The sequence below is a fragment of the Salmo salar genome, chromosome ssa15 (genome assembly GCF_905237065.1).
Source record: "Salmo salar chromosome ssa15, Ssal_v3.1, whole genome shotgun sequence".
Taxonomy (NCBI): Eukaryota; Metazoa; Chordata; class Actinopteri; order Salmoniformes; family Salmonidae; genus Salmo; species Salmo salar.
This window is the reverse complement of record NC_059456.1, coordinates 24,308,478-24,327,593: the sequence shown is the minus strand read 5'-3', so window position 1 is coordinate 24,327,593 and position 19,116 is coordinate 24,308,478. Positions and strand designations below refer to the sequence as shown.

The 19,116-nt window shown below is 43.9% G+C and overlaps 1 protein-coding gene across 5 annotated transcripts in view; it reads left to right on the top strand.

The window, feature by feature from the left end:
* The window catches only part of LOC106571102 (ryanodine receptor 3), a 229,681-nt gene that overhangs the window by 16,664 nt on the left and 193,901 nt on the right, over positions 1–19,116 (top strand). For 4 of the 5 annotated variants that reach the window (XM_045695569.1, XM_045695565.1, XM_045695566.1 and 1 more), the window contains exons 2-4: positions 5,748–5,867; positions 15,318–15,422; positions 16,812–16,832. In XM_045695569.1, coding sequence (XP_045551525.1) covers positions 5,748–5,867; positions 15,318–15,422; positions 16,812–16,832 — 246 coding nt within the window. The remainder of the gene's footprint in view (positions 1–5,747; positions 5,868–15,317; positions 15,423–16,811; positions 16,833–19,116) is intronic. The other variant, XM_045695568.1, reaches the window with a different exon arrangement.

Genomic DNA, 19,116 nt, shown 5'->3' with positions numbered 1-19,116 from the left:
CATGTTATCTTTCAGATTAGTCATGTTATCTTTCAGATAAATCATGTTGTCTTTCAGATTAGTCATGTTATCTTTCCGATTAGTCATGTTGTCTTTCAGATTAGTAATGCTATCTTTCAGATTAGTCATGCTATCTTTCAGATTAGTCATGTTATCTTTCAGATTAGTCATGTTATCTTTCAGATTAGTCATGTTATCTTTCAGATTAGTCATTTTATCATTCAGATTAGTCATGTTATCTTTCAGATTAATGCAACATTTGGCTACACAAATTGTTGTCTCGTAATCGTTGTCACAATGTTTTCTTACTGTTGATCCTGGTGTTCTTATATTAGCTAGAAACATCTAACTCCATCAGCACTTATCGCCTTGTCTGACATTTATGAGACATATACGACTCCTAACCCCCTCCGTCTGTTAGGAGCTCTACTCCACACCCTGGCAGGTGGAAACAAGGCTTTACACTCCACAGTATTAACCTCATTGCTTCCATTCAGTATCTAGCAGTCTACTTTCCTGTGTCTTCTCCCAAACCTCCAACTGGGCATGTGAACACCATCCTTGTCAAAGTAGTATAGTATATAGTATAAGTGTAGGTTGGCTGGGGGTTGGCGGAGGGTCGGCGGAGGGGGAGTTGTGACAGTTTATTTGGCTCAGCGGAGTATCGGTGGATCTCAGGTTACCACCCCGTGGATCCGTCAGGCCACACACACCTGCTCCTGTCCTTTAAGCATGTCCAACTGCCTGCTGCTTAGAGAAGAAGAGATAGAGAGAGAGAGAGAAGAGAGAGAGACAAAGAGAGAGTGAGAGAGAGAGGAAGGAGAGAGAGAGAGAGACAGAGAGAGAGAGAGAGAGAGAAGAAGAGAGAGAGAGGAAGGAGAGAGAGAGAGCGACAGAGAGAGAGAGAGAGCAAGAGAAGAAGAGAGAGAGAGGAAGAGAGAGAGGAAGGAGAGAGAGAGAGAAGAAGAGAGAGAGAGAGAGAGTGAGAGAGAGAGGAAGAAGAGAGAGAGAGGAAGAAGAGGAGAGAGAGAGAGCAACAGAGAGAGAAAGACGGAGGAAACGAGGAAGGAAGAGTACTTCCCAGATTGAGTGGCATATACTCTGAGCAGGCTGGAGAGAGGCAGAGGGGTGGTGTGATGGTTGGTGGAGGGGGGCGGCAGGAGGGCTCTCTGCTCTGCTCTTGAAAGTTGGGGACTTGAGTGGACCCTCCCATCCCTTACGCAGGCAGCAGCCCCCTAGGGCCCTATAGATAGACTGTGATGCGGCTCTTTAGCTTTCTAACAGATGGTTGCAGACCTGGGTTCAAATATTGTTTGTTTTCTTTCAAATGACTTTAAGCGTTTGATTGAGCCTGTCTGAAGCACGAGAAGCACGAAAAAGGGTGGGGTTACCACTTTTGAGACTGTTTCATTGGTTCCATTGTGCCAGGCAAGCTCAATCAAGCGAAGCAGACATATTTGAACAAATATACATAATACTATTTAAACCCTGGTCTGGGTAACTACAGCCTTCCTTCATGCTACTGCTGTCACAGGATCAGCTGGCTGCAGACTCAGATTGAGATTCTCTGGCTCAGGATCAAGCCTTGGGATCAGGAGAGAGTGAGAAATCCCCCTACGAAGACAGGAGCTCTGTGGAAGGCTTTGGTCCTACTGAGACGCTTCTACACCTATCCAGGGGGCTTATGGTTGCGTCTGCTGTATATACAAATACACACATAACAAGCTTGTACGCACACACACAGGAACGTACACACACTCATACGTCTATGCTACACGTCTCTCTCCCTCTTTCTTTCCCTCTTTCTTCCCCCTCTCTCTCTCTACCTCTCCCTCTCCAACACCCAGCATTCCAGTTGTTCTGCTGCTAAGTTTTCTCAGCTACCAGCAATACCAGCTATCCCAAACAGTCGGTGGTGTATGAAAAGAAAGCAAAACATTTACTTCATTTTAAAGGGGTGACAAGCCTGCGACACTGAGACCTTCGGCAGGCCAGGGTACTATATAGTGCACTACATTTTCCCAGAACCATATGGGCCCTATATAGGGAAAATGGTAGCTTTGGGATGCAGCCCCCAGTCCTTCAGAGGGAGCTACTCCCAGACTTTGGGCCAACATCAATGCTTTGCTCTCTAATCCACTGACATCAATGCTCTCTAATCCACTGAGAGAGAGAGAGAGAGAGAGAGAGAGAGAGAGAGAGAGAGAGAGAGAGAGAGAGAGAGAGAGAGAGAGAGATACTATAGGTTAATTAAGAAATCAAACTTGCTTCCGGAGAGTTGGAGTTCTCCTCTCATCAGTCCGTCGAGCCCCTTCTGCCAGTAACAGTTTGACATTTCACTTTAGGCGAAATCACTCAGACCTCAAGCATCTGTTATAAAGTACAACCACAGTGTGAGTCCAGTTAGCTTACTAAGCCTTGTGCCTATCGTTTATGACCAACATTCACGTGCTTATAATGGAATTGTTGTGGCTTTTTGTGGGGGCCAATCATTTAGAGCACTATTGCATAATGAAGTAGATCTCAAATGACCTATATGTAATTGTGTGGTTGAGAAGGTCAACAAACGTAAACCAGAGGTGCCGGTTGAAGGTTTTAAGGGTGAAATTGGTGGTAATTGACCCCAGGCAGGACTACATCATCAGGTAGATGAGATGAGGAGCCAGTGTGGATCCAAATCAACTCTGATACACTGACCCGGGTTGGTAGGTCCAGCTGTGTGAGGAGGGCTGGAGCCAGAGACACAAAACAATAGTAACAATCAGTTCCAATTAATGTGGGGCGAGAGAGAGAGAGTGAGAGAGAGAGAGAGAGAGAGAGAGAGAGAGAGAGAGAGAGAGAGAGAGAGAGAGAGAAAACACGTCAGAGACAAATCAATATCCGTGGCCTGAGTGGGAGTACGCAGTGGTAGAGACATTGGATCTCCTGACTATAGTCAAATCAAAATCAAATCAAATCAAATGTATTTATATAGCCCTTTGTACATCAGCTGATATCTCAAAGTGCTGTACAGAAACCCAGCCTAAAACCCCAAACAGCAAGCAATGCATGTGAAAGAAGCACGGTGGCTAGGAAAAACTCCCTAGAAAAAACTCCCTAGAAAGGCCAAAACCTAGGAAGAAACCTAGAGATGAACCAGGCTATGAGGTGTGGCCAGTCCTCTTCTGGCTGTGCCGGGTGGATATTATAACAGAACATGGTCAAGATGTTAAAATGTTCATAAATGACCAGCATGGTCAAATAATAATAATCATAGTAGTTGTCGAGGGTGCAACAAGTCGGCAACTCAAGAGTAAGTGTCAGTTGGCTTTTTCATAGCCGATCTTTGAGAGTATCTCTACCGCTCCTGCTGTCTCTAGAGAGTTGCGAACAGCAGGTCGGGGACAGGTAGCATGTCCGGTGAACAGGTCAGGGTTCCATAGCCGCAGGCAGAACAGTTGAAACTGGAGCAGCAGCACGGCCAGGTGGACTAGGGACAGCAAGGAGTCATCATGCCAGGTAGTCCTGAGGCATGGTCCTAGGGCTCAGGTCCTCCGAGAGAAAGAAAGAAAGAGAGAATTAGAGAGAGCATATTTAAATTCACACAGGACACCGGATAAGACAAGAGAAATACTCCAGATGTAACAGACTGACCCTAGCCCCCCGACACATAAACTACTGCAGCATAAATACTGGAGGCTGAGACAGGAGGGATCAGAAGACACTGTGGCCCCATCCGACCCCCGGATAGGGCCAAACAGGCAGGATATAACCCCACCCACTTTGCCAAAGCACAGCCCCCACACCACTAGAGGGATGTCTCCAACCACCAACTTACCGTCCTAAGACAAGGCCGAGTATAGCCCACAAAGATCTCCGCCACCGATCTCCGATAGTCCAACCGCAACTTTCCTCATGCATTAAAACCAGGGTCGTATTCACTAGGAACGAAATGGAGAGGGATTACCTAAACTTGTCCACTACAAAAAGCTTGTTCTTTTTTGCCGTTGCAAAATGTTTTGCTGTGGTGTACATTTGTGAATAAGACCCAGGTTTCCCTGAATCAGTTAAATAATGGAACCGGGGTTGAAAACAAGATTTCAGAACCTAGTTTTCATGTGTAACATATTGATTCTGGCAATTGAAGGGCTGTAACTTTTGGACTTTTTAATACTGTTTTTGACACCAGACCAATCGGTTATCCTTTCCTTTCTAACTGTTTTCCACTGATATGATTATATTTGCTGATAAAACAGATGATTATATATGCTAATAAAACAGATGATTATATTTGCTAATAAAACAGATGATTATATATGCTAATAAAACAGATGAGTATATATGCTGATAAAACAAATGATTATATATGCTAATAAAACAGATTATTATATATGCTGATAAAAACAGATGATCCATGAATTATTCATGTTCTTACTATCTTTTCATTCCATTCATAAATCTTGCATGGGCCTGCTCAGCACCACGACCCTCCAGCACTTGATGTGTTTGTAAGGGCAGAGAAATAGAGATATCATCCATGACTATCCTTGATTATACATTTATCTCATATAGCACGGAGAGAGGAAAAACAAATCTGCAGTATTTGGTGTAAGACTGAGAATGTTGACCCATTTTAAACCTAATATCCTGCATCTCAGTAGTCTGATCTTGAAGTCCGTTCTCCTCATCTCTCCACCTTTATCTGCACTGGTGAGAAAGAGTTGGCCTGGTGAGAAAGAGTTGGCCTTGTGAGAAAGAGTTGACCTGGTGAAAGAGTTGACCTGGTGAAAGAGTTGGCCTGGTGAGAAAGAGTTGGCCTAGTGAGAAAGAGTTGGCCTGGTGAGAAAGAGTTGGCCTGGTGAGAAAGTGTTGGCCTAGTGAGAAAGAGTTGGCCTGGTGAGAAAGAGTTGGCCTGGTGAGAAAGAGTTGGCCTAGTGAGAAAGAGTTAGCCTGGTGAGAAAGAGTTGGCCTAGTGAGAAAGAGTTGCCCTGGTGAAAGAGTTGACCTGGTGAAAGAGTTGACCTGGTGAAAGAGTTGGCCTGGTGAGAAAGTGTTGGCCTAGTGAGAAAGAGTTGGCCTGGTGAGAAAGAGTTGGCCTGGTGAGAAAGAGTTGGCCTAGTGAGAAAGAGTTAGCCTGGTGAGAAAGAGTTGGCCTAGTGAGAAAGAGTTGCCCTGGTGAAAGAGTTGACCTGGTGAAAGAGTTGACCTGGTGAAAGAGTTGGCCTGGTGAGAAAGAGTTGGCCTAGTGAGAAAGAGTTGGCCTGGTGAGAAAGAGTTGGCCTAGTGAGAAAGAGTTGGCCCGGTAAGAAAGAGTTGGCCCGGTGAGAAAGAGTTGGCCCGGTGAGAAAGAGTTGGCCCGGTGAGAAAGAGTTGGCCCGGTGAGAAAGAGTTGGGCTGGTGGAAGCGGATTCCTGGTTGGCATTGTGTTGCTTGTTTTCTGGGACCAGTATTGCCAGTCACTGCTCCAACCTCTCCGTCCGCTCTCTGTGTATGTGTGTCATTCATATTTGTGGACAATGGACAACAAAGTAATCTTCTTTGTCTTCTAATGTTGTGCAGAACGTCTCCTAATGTTGTACAGAACGTCTCCTAATGTTGTACAGAACGTCTCCTGATGTTGTGCAGAACGTCTCCTAATGTTGTGCAGAACGTCTCCTAATGTTGTACAGAACATCTCCTAATGTTGTACAGAACGTCTCCTAATGTTGTACAGAATGTCTCCTAATGTTGTACAGAACGTCTCCTAATGTTCTCTTCTCCTCTGGCAGGATGATGAGGTGGTGCTTCAAAGTGTCGCCACCATCCAGAAAGAGAATCGCAAGTTTTGTCTGTCCGTGGAGGGACTCGGTAATCGACTATGCTTCCTGGAACCCACATCTGAGGCTAAGGTAAGAGGAGTGTCTCTTAATGCTTGGTACTGATGGTGGCTCTTAATTTCAACCGTTTTGTTGCAGGAGGAAAGTAATCCCGCAGCAGGAGGATTTCAATATCTGAACAAATATGTTAAATAGCCGCCAGGGGTCAGCTGGAAGTGGTGTTTGTATACAATGCAGTACCGTACATTGTCCCTTAGACTGCAGGTCCGCTGGGCGCCTGTTCAAGTAGCCTATATTCAGAGCCCTTGACTTTTTCCACATTTTGTTAGATTACAGCCTTATTCTAAAATGGATTAAATAAAATAAAAAATCCTCAACAATCTACACACAATACCCCATAATGACATCACAATACCCCATAATGACAAAGCGAAAACAGGTTTTTGAATTGTTTTACGAATGTATAAAAAAAACTGAAATACCTTATTTCCATAAGTATTCAGCCCCTTTGCTATGAGACTTGAAATGGAGCTCAGGTGCATCCTGTTTCCATTGATCATCCTTGAGATGTTTCTACAACTTGATTGGAGTCCACCTGTGGCAAATTCAATTGATTGGACATGATTTTTGACAGTGAATGTCAGAGCAAAAACCAAGCCATGAGGTTGACGGAATTAACTGTAGAGCTCTGAGACAGGATTGTGTCGAGGCACAGATCTGCTACCAAAAAATGTATGCAGCATTGAAGTTCCCCAAGAACACAGTGGCCTCCATCATTCTTAAATGGAAGATGTTTGGAACCACCAAGACTCTTCCTATTGCTGGCCATCCGGCCAAACTGAGAAATTGGGGGAGAAGGGCCTTGGTCAGGGAAGTGACCAAGAACCTGATGGTCACTCTGACAGAGCTCTAGAGTTCATCTGTGGAGATGGGAGAACCTTCCAGGAGGACAATCATCTCTGCAACACTCCACCAATTAGGCCTTTATGGTAGAGTGGCCAGACAGAAGCCACTCCTCAGTAAAAGGCACATGACAGCCCACTTGGAGTTTGCCAAAAGGCACCTAAAGTCTCTCAGACCATGAGAAACAAGATTCTCTGGTCTGATGAAACCAAGATTGAACACTTTAGCCTGAATGCCAAGCGTCACATCTGGAGTTAACCTTGCACCATCTCTACGGTGAAGCATGGTGGTGGCAGCATCATGCTGTTGGGATGTTTTTCAGTGGCAGGTAGTGGGAGACTAGTCAGGATTGAGGCAAAGATGAACGGAGCAAAGTACAGAGAGATCCTTGATGAAAACCTGCTCCAGAGCGCTGTTACGGACCTCAGATTGGAGCGAAGGTTCACCTTCCAAGCGGACAACAACCCTAAGCACACAGCCAAAACAACGCAGGAGTGGCTTCGGGACAAGTCTCTGAATATCCTTGAGTTGTCTGGACTTGAACCCGATTGAAAATCTCTGGAGAGACCTGAAAATAACTATGCAGCAACACTCCCCATCCAACCTGACAAAGCTTGAGAGGATCTGCGTAGAAGGATGGGAGAAACTCCCCAAATACAGGTGTGCCAAGCTTGTAGCATCATACCCAAGAATAATTTATGCTGTAAGCGCTGCCAAAGGTGCTTCAACAAAGTACTGAGTAAAGGGTCTGAATACGTATGTAAATGTGATATTTACGTTTAAAAAAAATCTAAATTAGCAAACATTTAAAATAAAATGTTTTTGCTTTGTCATTATGGTGTATTGTGTGTAGATTGATGAGGTGGGAAAAACTATTTAATCCATTTTAGAATAAGGCTGTAACATAACAAAATGTGGAAAACGTCAAGGGGTCTGAATACTTTCCAAAGGCACTATATAAGTATTCACACCCCAATACTTTGTAGAAGCACCTTTGGCAGCGATTACAGTAGTGAGTCTTTCTGGGTTAGTCTCTATGAGCTTTTCACATCTGGATTGTGCAACATTTGCCCATTATTCTTTTCAAAATTCTTCAAGCTCTGTCAAATTGGTTGTTGATCATTGCTAGACAACCATTTCAGGTCTTGCCATAGATTTTCAAGTAGATTTAAATCAAAACTGTAACTCGGCCACTGTAACATTCACTGTCTTCTTGGTAAGCAACTCCAGTGTGAATGTGGCCTTGTGTTCTAGGTTTTTGTCCTGCTGAAAGGTAAATTAATCTCCCAGTTTCTGGTGGAAAGCGCACTCAACCAGGTTTTACTCTAGGATTTTGCCTGAGCTTAGCTCCATTCCATTTATTCTATATCCTGAAAAACTCCCCAGTCCTTAACAATGACAAGCATACCCATAACATGATGCAGCCACCACTATGCTTGAAACTATGGAGAGCGGTACTCAGTAATATGTTATATTGGATTTTCCCCCAAAATAACACTTTGTATTCAGGACATACAGTTAATTGCTTTGCCGCAGTTTGAGCAGTATTACTTTAGTGCCTTGTTGCAAACAGGATGGATGGGGAGAGAGCGAGAAATGTAAGATAGCACTGCAGTGGATAGCTGCCTTCTTTTCGCTGATCTTAGCTTTTTTTGCACATAATATTTCCGGCATTATTTCCTATGACCGAAAACAGCTTCTGGACATCAGAAGAGCGATCACTAATCTCGATTTGGATGAAGATTTCTACTTCATTGAGTCGACAGCTGTGGATGTACTGCTCATTCCAGACCAGGCCATAATCCCCAGTACTCGAAAGTGGAGGAGACGGCGCAAAAGAGGCAAACGAGCGGGCTCCCTGACGAGGCTACTTCGGCGAGCAAATAAACTGACTCTACCTCCGTTCTATTGGCGAACATACAATCACTGGAGAACAAACTGGATGAGCTCCGTACGAGACTATCCTATCAATGGGACCTGAAGAACTGTAATATCCTATGTTTCTCGGAGTCGTGGCTAAACAAGGACATGGATAATATACATCTAGCTGGTTTTAACTATGCATCGTCAAGACCTTACGGCAGAGTCAGGTAAGGTTAAGGGGGGGGGGGAGTGTGTGTCTCTTTGTTAACAACAGCTGGTGGTGGATCTCTAATGTTGAGGAAGTCTGGAGGTTTTGCTTGCCTGAGTTAGAATACTTCATGATAAGCTGAAGACCTTACTATTTACGAATAGAGTTTTCATCTCTATTTTTCGTAACTGTCTATTTACCACCACAAACTAATGCTGGCACTAAGACTGCACTCAACTAGCTGTATAAGGCCATAAGTAAACAAGAAAAGGCACATCCAGAGGCGGCGCACCTAGTGTCTTGTGATTTTTTTTATGCAGGGAAACTGAAATCCGTCTTGCCTCATTTTTACCAGCACGTCACCTGTGCAACTAGAGGTGAAAAAACTCTATTTCACCTTTATTCCAGACACAGAAATGCATACAAAGCTCTCCCTCACACTCCATTTAGAAAATCTGACCATAACTACATCCTCCTGATTCTTGCTTACAAGCGAAAACTCCAACAGGAAGTACCAGTGACGTGCTCAATACGGAAGTGGTCAGATGAAGCTATAGGACTGTTTCACTAGCACAGACCGGAACATGTTCCGGGATTCATTTAAAAACATTGAGGAGTTTACCACATCAGTCACCTGCTTCATTAATAAGTACATCAATGACATCGTCCCCACAGTGACAGTGACCCCACAGTACGTACATACTGTATCTTAGTCCCCTCCTGTACTCCCTGTTCACCCACAACTGCGTGGCCGTGCACGACTCCAACACCATCATTAAGTTCGCTGACTACACGGCAGTGGTTGGCCTGATCACTGATGACAATGAGACAGCCTATAGGGAGGAGGTTAGAGACCTGGCTGTGTGGTGACAGGACAAACAACCACTTGCTCAACTTCAGCAATACAGAGGAGCTGATCATGGACTACAGGAAATGGAGGGCCGAACACGTCCGCTACCACATTGATGGTGCTGTAACGGAGCGGGTACGAGAGCTTCAAGTTCCTCCACATCACTAAGGAATGATCATGGCCCACATGACTACAGGAAACGGAGGGCCGAACACACACCAACACAGTCGTGAAGAGGGCACAACAACATTTCTTTCCACCTCAGGATGCTGAAAAGATTTGGCATGGGCCCTCAGATCCTCAAAAAGTTTTACAGCTGCACCATTGAGAGCATCTTGAATGGCTGCATCACCGCTTGGTATGGCAACTGTCCATCCGCAAGGCACTACAAATGGTAGTGCGTACGGCCCAGTACATCACTGGGGAAAAAGCGTCCTGCCATCCAGGATCTCTATGCCAGGTGGTGTCAGAGGAAGGCCCTACAAATTGTCAAAGACTCCAGCCAGCCAAGTCATAGACTATTCTCTCTGCTACAGCACAGCAAGCAGTAACGATGGAACCAACAGGAACCTGAACAGCTTCTACCCCCAAGCCATAAGACTGATAAATATTTAGTCCGGGTAGCTATTGGTTAACTATTTAACTATCTGCATTGACCCTTTTTGCACTAACTATTTTGACTCATCACATACGCTTCTGTTTTTTTTATCTATCCTGTTGCCTAGTCACTTTATCCCATCCTTTTTTTGGTAGGGATACTGTGCAGCCGTCTTCATCGACCTGGCCAAGGCTTTCGACTCTGTCAATCACCGTATTCTTATCGGCAGATTCAACAGCCTTGGTTTCTCAAATGACTGCCTCGCCTGGTTCACCAACTACTTCTCAGACAGAGTTCAGTGTGTCAAATCGGAGGGCCTTTTGTCCGGACCTCTGGCACTCTCTATTGGGGTACCACAGGGTTCAATTCTCGGGCCGACTCTTTTCTCTGTATATATCAATGATGTCGCTCTCCCTGATCCACCTCCACGCAGACGATACCATTCTGTATACATCTGGCCCTTCTTTGGACACTGTGTTAACAAACCTCCAAATGAGCTTCAATGCCATACAACACTCCTTCCGTGGCCTCCAACTGCTCTTAAACGCTAGTAAAACTAAATGCATGCTTTTCAACCGTTCCCTGCCCACACCCGCCCGCCCGACTAGCATCACTACTCTGGACGGTTCTGATTAGAATATGTGGACAACTACAAATACCTAGGTGTCTGGTTAGACTGTAAACTCTCCTTCCAGACTCATATTAAACATCTCCAATCCAAAATTAAATCTAGAATCGGCTTTCTATTTCGCAACAAAGCCTCCTTCACTCACGCTGCCAAACTTACCCTAGTAAAACTGACTATCCTACCGATCCTCGACTTCGGCGATGTCATTTACAAAATAGTCTCCAACACTCTACTCAGCAAATTGGATGCAGTCTGTCACAGTGCCATCCGTTTTGTCACCAAAGCCCCTTTCACCACTGTGACCTGTATGCTCTAATCGGCTGGCCCTCGCTACATATTCGTCGCCAGACCCACTGACTCCAGGTCATCTATAAGTCGTTGCTAGGTAAAGCTCCGACCTTATCTCAGCTCACTGGTCACTATAACAACACCCTTCCGTAGCACGTGCTCCAGCAGGTATATCTCACTGGCCAGAGGACACTGGCTATGATTACCAGTTCAGTAGTTAGAGGACACTGGCTATGACTACCAGTTCAGTAGATAGAGGACACTGGCTATGATTACCAGTTCAGTAGTTAGAGGACACTGGCTATGATTACCAGTTCAGTAGTTAGAGGACACTGGCTATGATTACCAGTTCAGTAGATAGAGGACACTGGCTATGATTACCAGTTCAGTAGTTAGAGGACACTGGCTATGATTACCAGTTCAGTAGATAGAGGACACTGGCTATGATTACCAGTTCAGTAGACAGAGGACACTGGCTATGATTACCAGTTCAGTAGATAGAGGACACTGGCTATGATTACCAGTTCAGTAGATAGAGGACACTGGCTATGATTACCAGTTCAGTAGTTAGAGGACACTGGTTATGATTACACTGTCACTACAGTTCATCTCTCGTTGTTCTCTTAGCAAATAACTTACTATAATTGGATGTTCCTCCCCTTTGTCTCTCCTATCTAAGAACTCTTTACTATAATTGGATGGTCCTCCCTTTGCAATTAAATCATTATCTATCACAATGGTTTCCCCAAATGAATTTTGATTTCCTAAATGAAAAACATTTCTACAAAGATGGGCCACACTAACTTTAGCCTGTGATTGAAGTCTACTCTTTGCCATAGGAAAGATAAGCCTTTGAGTTCTACTGTTTTTCATCATATAATTCACAACTTATATTGTTCTGTTTGCCCCTGCCTGGTTCCCTTCCCACCAATCAGACCACCTGTAAACCTAGGTAAAGAGCAAAAATCATAGTGACTGTTTTGAGTGTATGTGTGTTTGTGTATGTGTGTGTGTGATTAACAAGTGATTGACTGTGCCATAGTCATAGCAAATCTTTCTTTCCTTCCTGACTGTTCTATATATCTGTGCCATCACACTGCGTTCTAGCCAGTGTTCTGTCCTGGTCTCTGTCTGGGTCTCTGTCTGGGTCTCTGTCCGGGTCTCTGTCCTGGTCTCTGTCCTGGTCTCTGTCCGGGTCTCTGTCAGGGTCTCTGTCAGGGTCTCTGTCTGGGTCTCTGTCAGGTCTCTATCTGGGTCTCTGTCTGGGTCTCTGTCTCGGTCTCTGTCAGGTCTCTATCTGGGTCTCTGTCTGGGTCTCTGTCTCGGTCTCCATTAAAGGAATAGCTCTCCCGGAAACATAGCTTTGATGAAAGGAGATTCACAGTCTGGCACCCATTTTAACTCATATAATACATTTGATATTTTTCCTCACCACAAAAATGTATTCACTTGGATATACAGGAAGCACCTACTCTCTAAGTACAGTATTGGATAACTCCCTGATCCTCCCTCACATTCATAATAATGACAGAGAGCTCTACTGTGGTAGGAAGCGTTGATAGACTAACCAGTGTGTGAGGACTGATTGGTAGACTAGCCAGTGTGTGAGGACTGGGGAGTGATTGGTAGACTAGCCAGTGTGTGAGGACTGATTGGTAGACTAGCCAGTGTGTGAGGACTGATTGGTAGACTAGCCAGTGTGTGAGGACTGGGGAGTGATTGGTAGACTAGCCAGTGTGTGAGGACTGATTGGTAGACTAGCCAGTGTGTGAGGACTGGGGAGTGATTGGTAGACTTGGCAGTGTGTGAGGACTGATTGGTAGACTAGCCAGTGTGTGAGGACTGATTGGTAGACTAGCCAGTGTGTGAGGACTGATTGGTAGACTAGCCAGTGTGTGAGGACTGATTGGTAGACTAGCCAGTGTGTGAGGACTGATTGGTAGACTAGCCAGTGTGTGAGGACTAGGGAGTGATTTGTAGACTAGCCAGTGTGTGAGGACTGATTGGTAGACTAGCCAGTGTGTGAGGACTGGGGAGTGATTGGTAGACTAGCCAGTGTGTGAGGACTGATTGGTAGACTAGCCAGTGTGTGAGGACTGGGGAGTGATTGGTAGACTAGCCAGTGTGTGAGGACTAGGGAGTGATTTGCCACGAGGAGTTACTGGTGTTATCGTCACGGTGATCTCAGGTGTTGACACCTCGTTTCCATCTCTTATGGATACAACTGGCTCTGTGCCTATCAGTCCCTCCAGTTTTTTTTGTGTTAGTTGTGGCCAAAATGTTGATTTTGCTGAGGCAATAATGACATTTTGCAAATCAATTTACGATGATTTTATCAAATTCGTTTTACGAAAACGCACTGACGAGTGAAAAATGTGTATGCTGTAAAAGTGCAGTGATTGGTTAAAATCGCGATCTCTCTTTTTGTAGTGCTGTGATCACTATATTCTGTAATATTGGGATGATTTGACTGTTTCAGTATTGCAGTGATTGGTCGAATTTGCAAGTCCTTGCATACTATGCAGGAAATTGTTCATTTTGCAAAAATCAATGGGATCGCAGAATCACAAAATCCTGGAGGGACTGACTACAGTATAACAAGGATGGAAGAAGATGCCCTGAGCACACCTAGGATCAGTTTGCGCATCCCAAATTCTAACCCTAACGATCAGGTGTGGAAACACAGAGCTGACCTCGGATCAGTGGTTAGAGGCAACGTACTCTTTTAGAAAAGGAATATATTTCATTTCAAATGGGAGGTAACACTACACCGCATAGAGAGAAGAACCAGGTCTGTTATATAATGAAATTATATCTACAAGGTTGTACAATGTTACCCTTTAGTGTTACCTAACTACAGTAAGCAGACCTCAGTTGTCAATGCTATGAAACTTTAAAGACTGGGCCTCTCATGGTGCTATGAAACTCTAGAGACTGGGCCTCTCATGGTGCTATGAAACTCTAGAGACTGGGCCTCTCATGATGCTATGAAACTCTAGAAGCTGGGCCTCTCATGGTGCTATGAAACTTTAGTGTCTGGGCCTCTCATGATGCTATGAAACTTTAGAAGCTGGGCCTCTCATGATGCTATGAAACTCTAGAGTCTGGGCCTCTCATGGTGCTATGAAACTTTAGAGACTGGGCCTCTCATGGTGCTATGAAACTTTAGTGTCTGGGCCTCTCATGGTGCTATGAAACTTTAGAGGCTGGGCCTCTCATGATGCTATGAAACTTTAGAGACTGGGCCTCTCATGATGCTATGAAACTTTAGAGACTGGGCCTCTCATGGTGCTATGATAGTGTAACCACCATGACAGTACTCAGCTTATATTTAATTTCAGAATTTAAGTGTTTGGTTAGGTAACGGGGAAATTAGTTATAAAACCAAATCTTTCAATCAGATTCATTGTATTATGTTGATTCCCGTCCAAGCATCTGCTGTTGTAGAAGTTTGTTTGTCAAACATTGATGGTGCCACTGGGGTATCAAAGCAATGTGTGTCAGTCCGTTAATTTAAATGTATTTATATCATGGTCAAATTTCATCTGCCATTTTAAGCCTCTTGTAATTGAGACCTACTGCAAGTCATCAGATCTCTCGTCTAATAGAGCGTTTACTGCTATTTATATTTATCTTTGCTAAGATTGGAATTTTCCCTCCCTCCCTCTCATTTTCCCCCATCCCGTCTCCCTCACATCCCTCCCTCCCTATCGTTTTCCCCCATCCCGTCTCCCTCACATCCCTCCCTCCCTATCGTTTTCCCCCATCCCGTCTCCCTCACATCCCTCCCTCCCTATCGTTTTCCCCCATCCCGTCTCCCTCACATCCCGACCTCCCTCTCGTTTTCCCCCATCCCATCTCCCTCACATCCCTCCCTCTCTCCCGTCTCCCTCACTCCCTCCCTCCTGTCTGCCTCCCTCCCTCCCATCTCCCTCCATACCATCTCCCTCCCGTCTCCCTCCCATCTCCCTTCTACCTACCCCCCCCTCCCGTCTGCCTCCCTCCCTCCCATCTGCCTCCCCATCTCCCGCCTCCCTCCCATCTGCCTCCCTCCCTCCTGTCTCCCTCCCACCTCCCTCCCTCTCGTCTGCCTCCCTCCCTCCTGTCTCCCTCCCTCCCACCTCCCTCCCTCCCATCTCCCTCCCTCTCATCTCCCTCCATCCCTCCCTCTGTCCTTCCTGCAGTATGTTCCTCCAGACCTGTGTATCTGTTGTTTCATCCTGGAGCAGTCCCTGTCTGTCCGGGCACTGCAGGAGATGTTGGCTCACACGGTGCCTAACAACGAAGGGGTGAGTATTGCTGCATTACCTGTATACATAATCACTGTATAGCCTACCCATTATATTTACATTACCTGTACTCATTATCCCTGTATAATCAGTACACATCAGACCTTGGTCAAAGAAATAAGTGAACTACATTTAGGATTTGTAAAGTATTTGAAAGTATATGACACAGTTGTCTTGTAAACGTGCCATTTCACATTACAGTGTAAATGGTTTCAATACAAAGGAAATAATCTAAACCAACAAATCCTGTCGCTGACTCATGGATTCTGGTTAAAGAAGATATGTCAAGGAGATTCATTATAGAACGAACATATTTAATAAGGGATCAAGAACAGAGGATAATAATCACATGTATGTTTTCTCCTTGTTTGACATCAAGATAAGACTTGAAGATACAGCTTCTACGGTAGTGTCCTCTCTAGCTGGTGGACTTTACATAACCGCTCTCCCCCTAGACACTGTGTCATAATGAAGGCCAAGTGCCCACTCCATGTTAGACCCAGACACACAGAGAAATAGCCTGATTGCGTTGCTTTAAGTGCATCCAGAAAGAGTCTTCTCCCCTCTTCTCTGCTCTGCCTACTTGATTTACAATGCCTTGATCAAAGGGAATGGTACCCTCCCTCCCTCCCTCCCTCCCTCCCTCCCTCCCTCCCTCCCTCCCTCCCTCCCTCCCTCCCTCCCTCAGCTCAGCTACATGCCACTGGCATGCTTATTTCTTAGTTGGTGTGAGTAATCATAAATAAGGAGATAGACACTTAGATACTTATGAGTGCCCCAGTGTGTCCCCCACTGCAATGAAACACTTCATTAACTGCAACTTTATGAAGGTATTCCAAGTTATGTTCTTTTATCAAACACATTATCTCCAACAGAACAGTTTCAGGTTTCATTTGATTGATTAGGCTAGTGCGTTGAGAGATATTGAATTGATAATTGAACACATTTGAATTTAATTGCTTTTAGTTAGCTTAGCTAGTTTTAGTTAGCTTAGCTCTCCTCACTGCTTCTGGGGTGCCAGACGATCAGATCAGTGTCAAGTTTGTATCCATTTTACTGCGAAGTGTTTTAATTGAGGTGATAAGATGAGAACTAGCTGATCGCTTGGCAACTCAGGATCAGAGATGAGAACGTCAGCCTGGCCCTGGACTAAAAAGCAGTTGCTATGGAGATCAAGGCTTAATCAGGGTCCGGGAAACGGGCCCTTAACATTCACACACAAATTTTTTTTTAAATATTGTTGTTAATTCACCCCATATGAAAATTAAATTAAACTCATTCTCAGTCTTTAGATTTTTGTCTTTTAGGCATTTCTTTTTGACATAATTGACTGCCATAACTCCATGTAATATTGTTTTTTTCATCTGTATCTTTGTTTAACGCTGCTAGAAAGCGGACCATGAACAGTGGGTATGTTAATTTGTTACTTTCTTTAGTTTGCATGAAGGCTCACCTCTACTGACCCCTAACTATTAGCGAAAGAATGATCTCACTTTCGCCACTTTCACTTCAAAGTGTTGCCTATTTTGAGATTGTTATTGTGCATAGTCACTATAGTCATTCACAACAGTTATACCCCTCCCTTCAATAGGTTGGTTGATAAATCAAACATACATGCAATATTTGGAAGGCTAGACGTGTGTAAATATCTTGTGAAAGATTTATATATATATATATATATATATATTTATTTATTTATATGTGTGTGTGTGTATATATATATATATATATATATATATATATATATGTTTATATTGTTTATATTTATATATATTTGTTATGTTTTTATATATATGTTTATTTATTTATTTATACATATTTATTTATATTTATTATATATTTATATCTAATTATCGGTGATAGAAATGGAGTGAATCCTGGTATTAACATAAATGATCAGACATTCTTACCCTCTTTAAATATGTACTTCCCAGAAAGTCACACTGATATTTAGGAAATACATTTTTATTTCTTATTTTTTAGATTCTGATCATTTTATTCCATTCAGCTTTTGATGCGTAGATTTGCCTTAACTCCTTAATGACCTTAATGAACTCGTCACTGACACAGACTTTAAACTATCCCCTGGAACATCACTGATATATGGCAATCTTGAAATAGACATCCCATTGGTGCCTACCTTCACCTTGTGCACATGATTCACATGATTTCAATCCTTTGCTTGGCGCCCCCAAGACCACACTTTGTGCATGTGTGTAAACATTTTCAAGTGAAAGTGCTAACTAGTTTTCTAATCTGCTTCAGCCAGTATTTTAGCTAACCCATTTACTGCTTAGTGATAGGGAAACATCCCCTTCAATAAAAATCTACACCTTTAAAAAAAAAACTAGACAGAGAGTAGTTGTATGTTTTTATGTAAGCTATCATGGACAGACGTACGTAACATAACTGTATAGCTGACGCAGTTATACAAGATTTTACTTCTGGGTTTCTGAAATTATGTGTTATGGAAAATACATACTTTGTGTTAATCTTTTACTTTCAGAAAAAAATTTTTTTTTCTTTAGCCGTACTATCAAGACTTTAGGGAATCAACAGGAAACCTAGTTGGTGGGAGGGACAATGCTCACCTACTGTAGATGTAGTGTTTTTTTGAGTTTGTGGTTTTCCTTCCTCTGTTTTGTAGCTAACAGTCTCATTTCAAGACTACCAGAAATAAAAGAGGAAATGTTCTGGAATTGGCTTTGATTCCAAAAGCTTCACACAATGATTCCAGAAGGTTCACACAATGATTCCAGAAGCTTCTTCACACATTGATTCCATTAGCTTCACACAATAATTCCAGAAGCTTCTTCACACAATGATTCCAGAAGCTTCTTCACACAATGATTCCAGAAGCTTCTTCACACAATGATTCCAGAAGCTTCTTCACACAATGATTCCAGAAGCTTCACACAATGATTCCAGAAGCTTCACACAATGCTGTAGAACCAAGCTGAAAGAGTTTGGGAATTTGTGAACCAACACAGGGATTATCCATCTATTCTACAGTATAAATCTTCATATTGCTCTTAGTAGAATACTGGATACATTGATATAAACAACATCAACATAAACTATGTTTATTGAAGTGTATTCCAAGCAATGGAATACAATCTCCCCATCCATTACTGTGATCATTTGAACAGTAATGTTTGGCAATATACAGTGCCCTGCAAAAGTATTCAGACCTCTTGGATATCTTCACATTTTAAAATGGATCTATCTACACAAAATGGATCAATCTACACAAAATACTCTGTAATGTCAAAGTGAAAGAACATTTATTTATTGTATTTCATTTTGTAAAAATGTTTTTATATATAAAATATAGTTGTTGCATAAGTATTCAGCTCTGAGTCAATACATGTTAGAATCACCTTTGGCAGCGATAACAGCTGTGTGTCACGCCCTGACCATAGAGAGCCCTTGGTTCTCTATGGTGTTGTCTGCGCCGGTGCCCAGTCCAGGCACAGCGGCCAACCCAGCTCCATGGCTGGAGCCTTCCTCTGCGCCGGTGCCCAGTCCAGGCACTGCGTCCAACCCATCTCCATGGCCGGAGCCTTCCTTTGCGCCGATGCCCAGTCCAGGCACGGCGTTCTGCCCGGCGCCATGGCCGGATCCGGTGTCTGGGCGGGGGCGGCGACCCACACCAGAGCCGCCACCGACACTAGTCACCCCCCCATACCCTCCC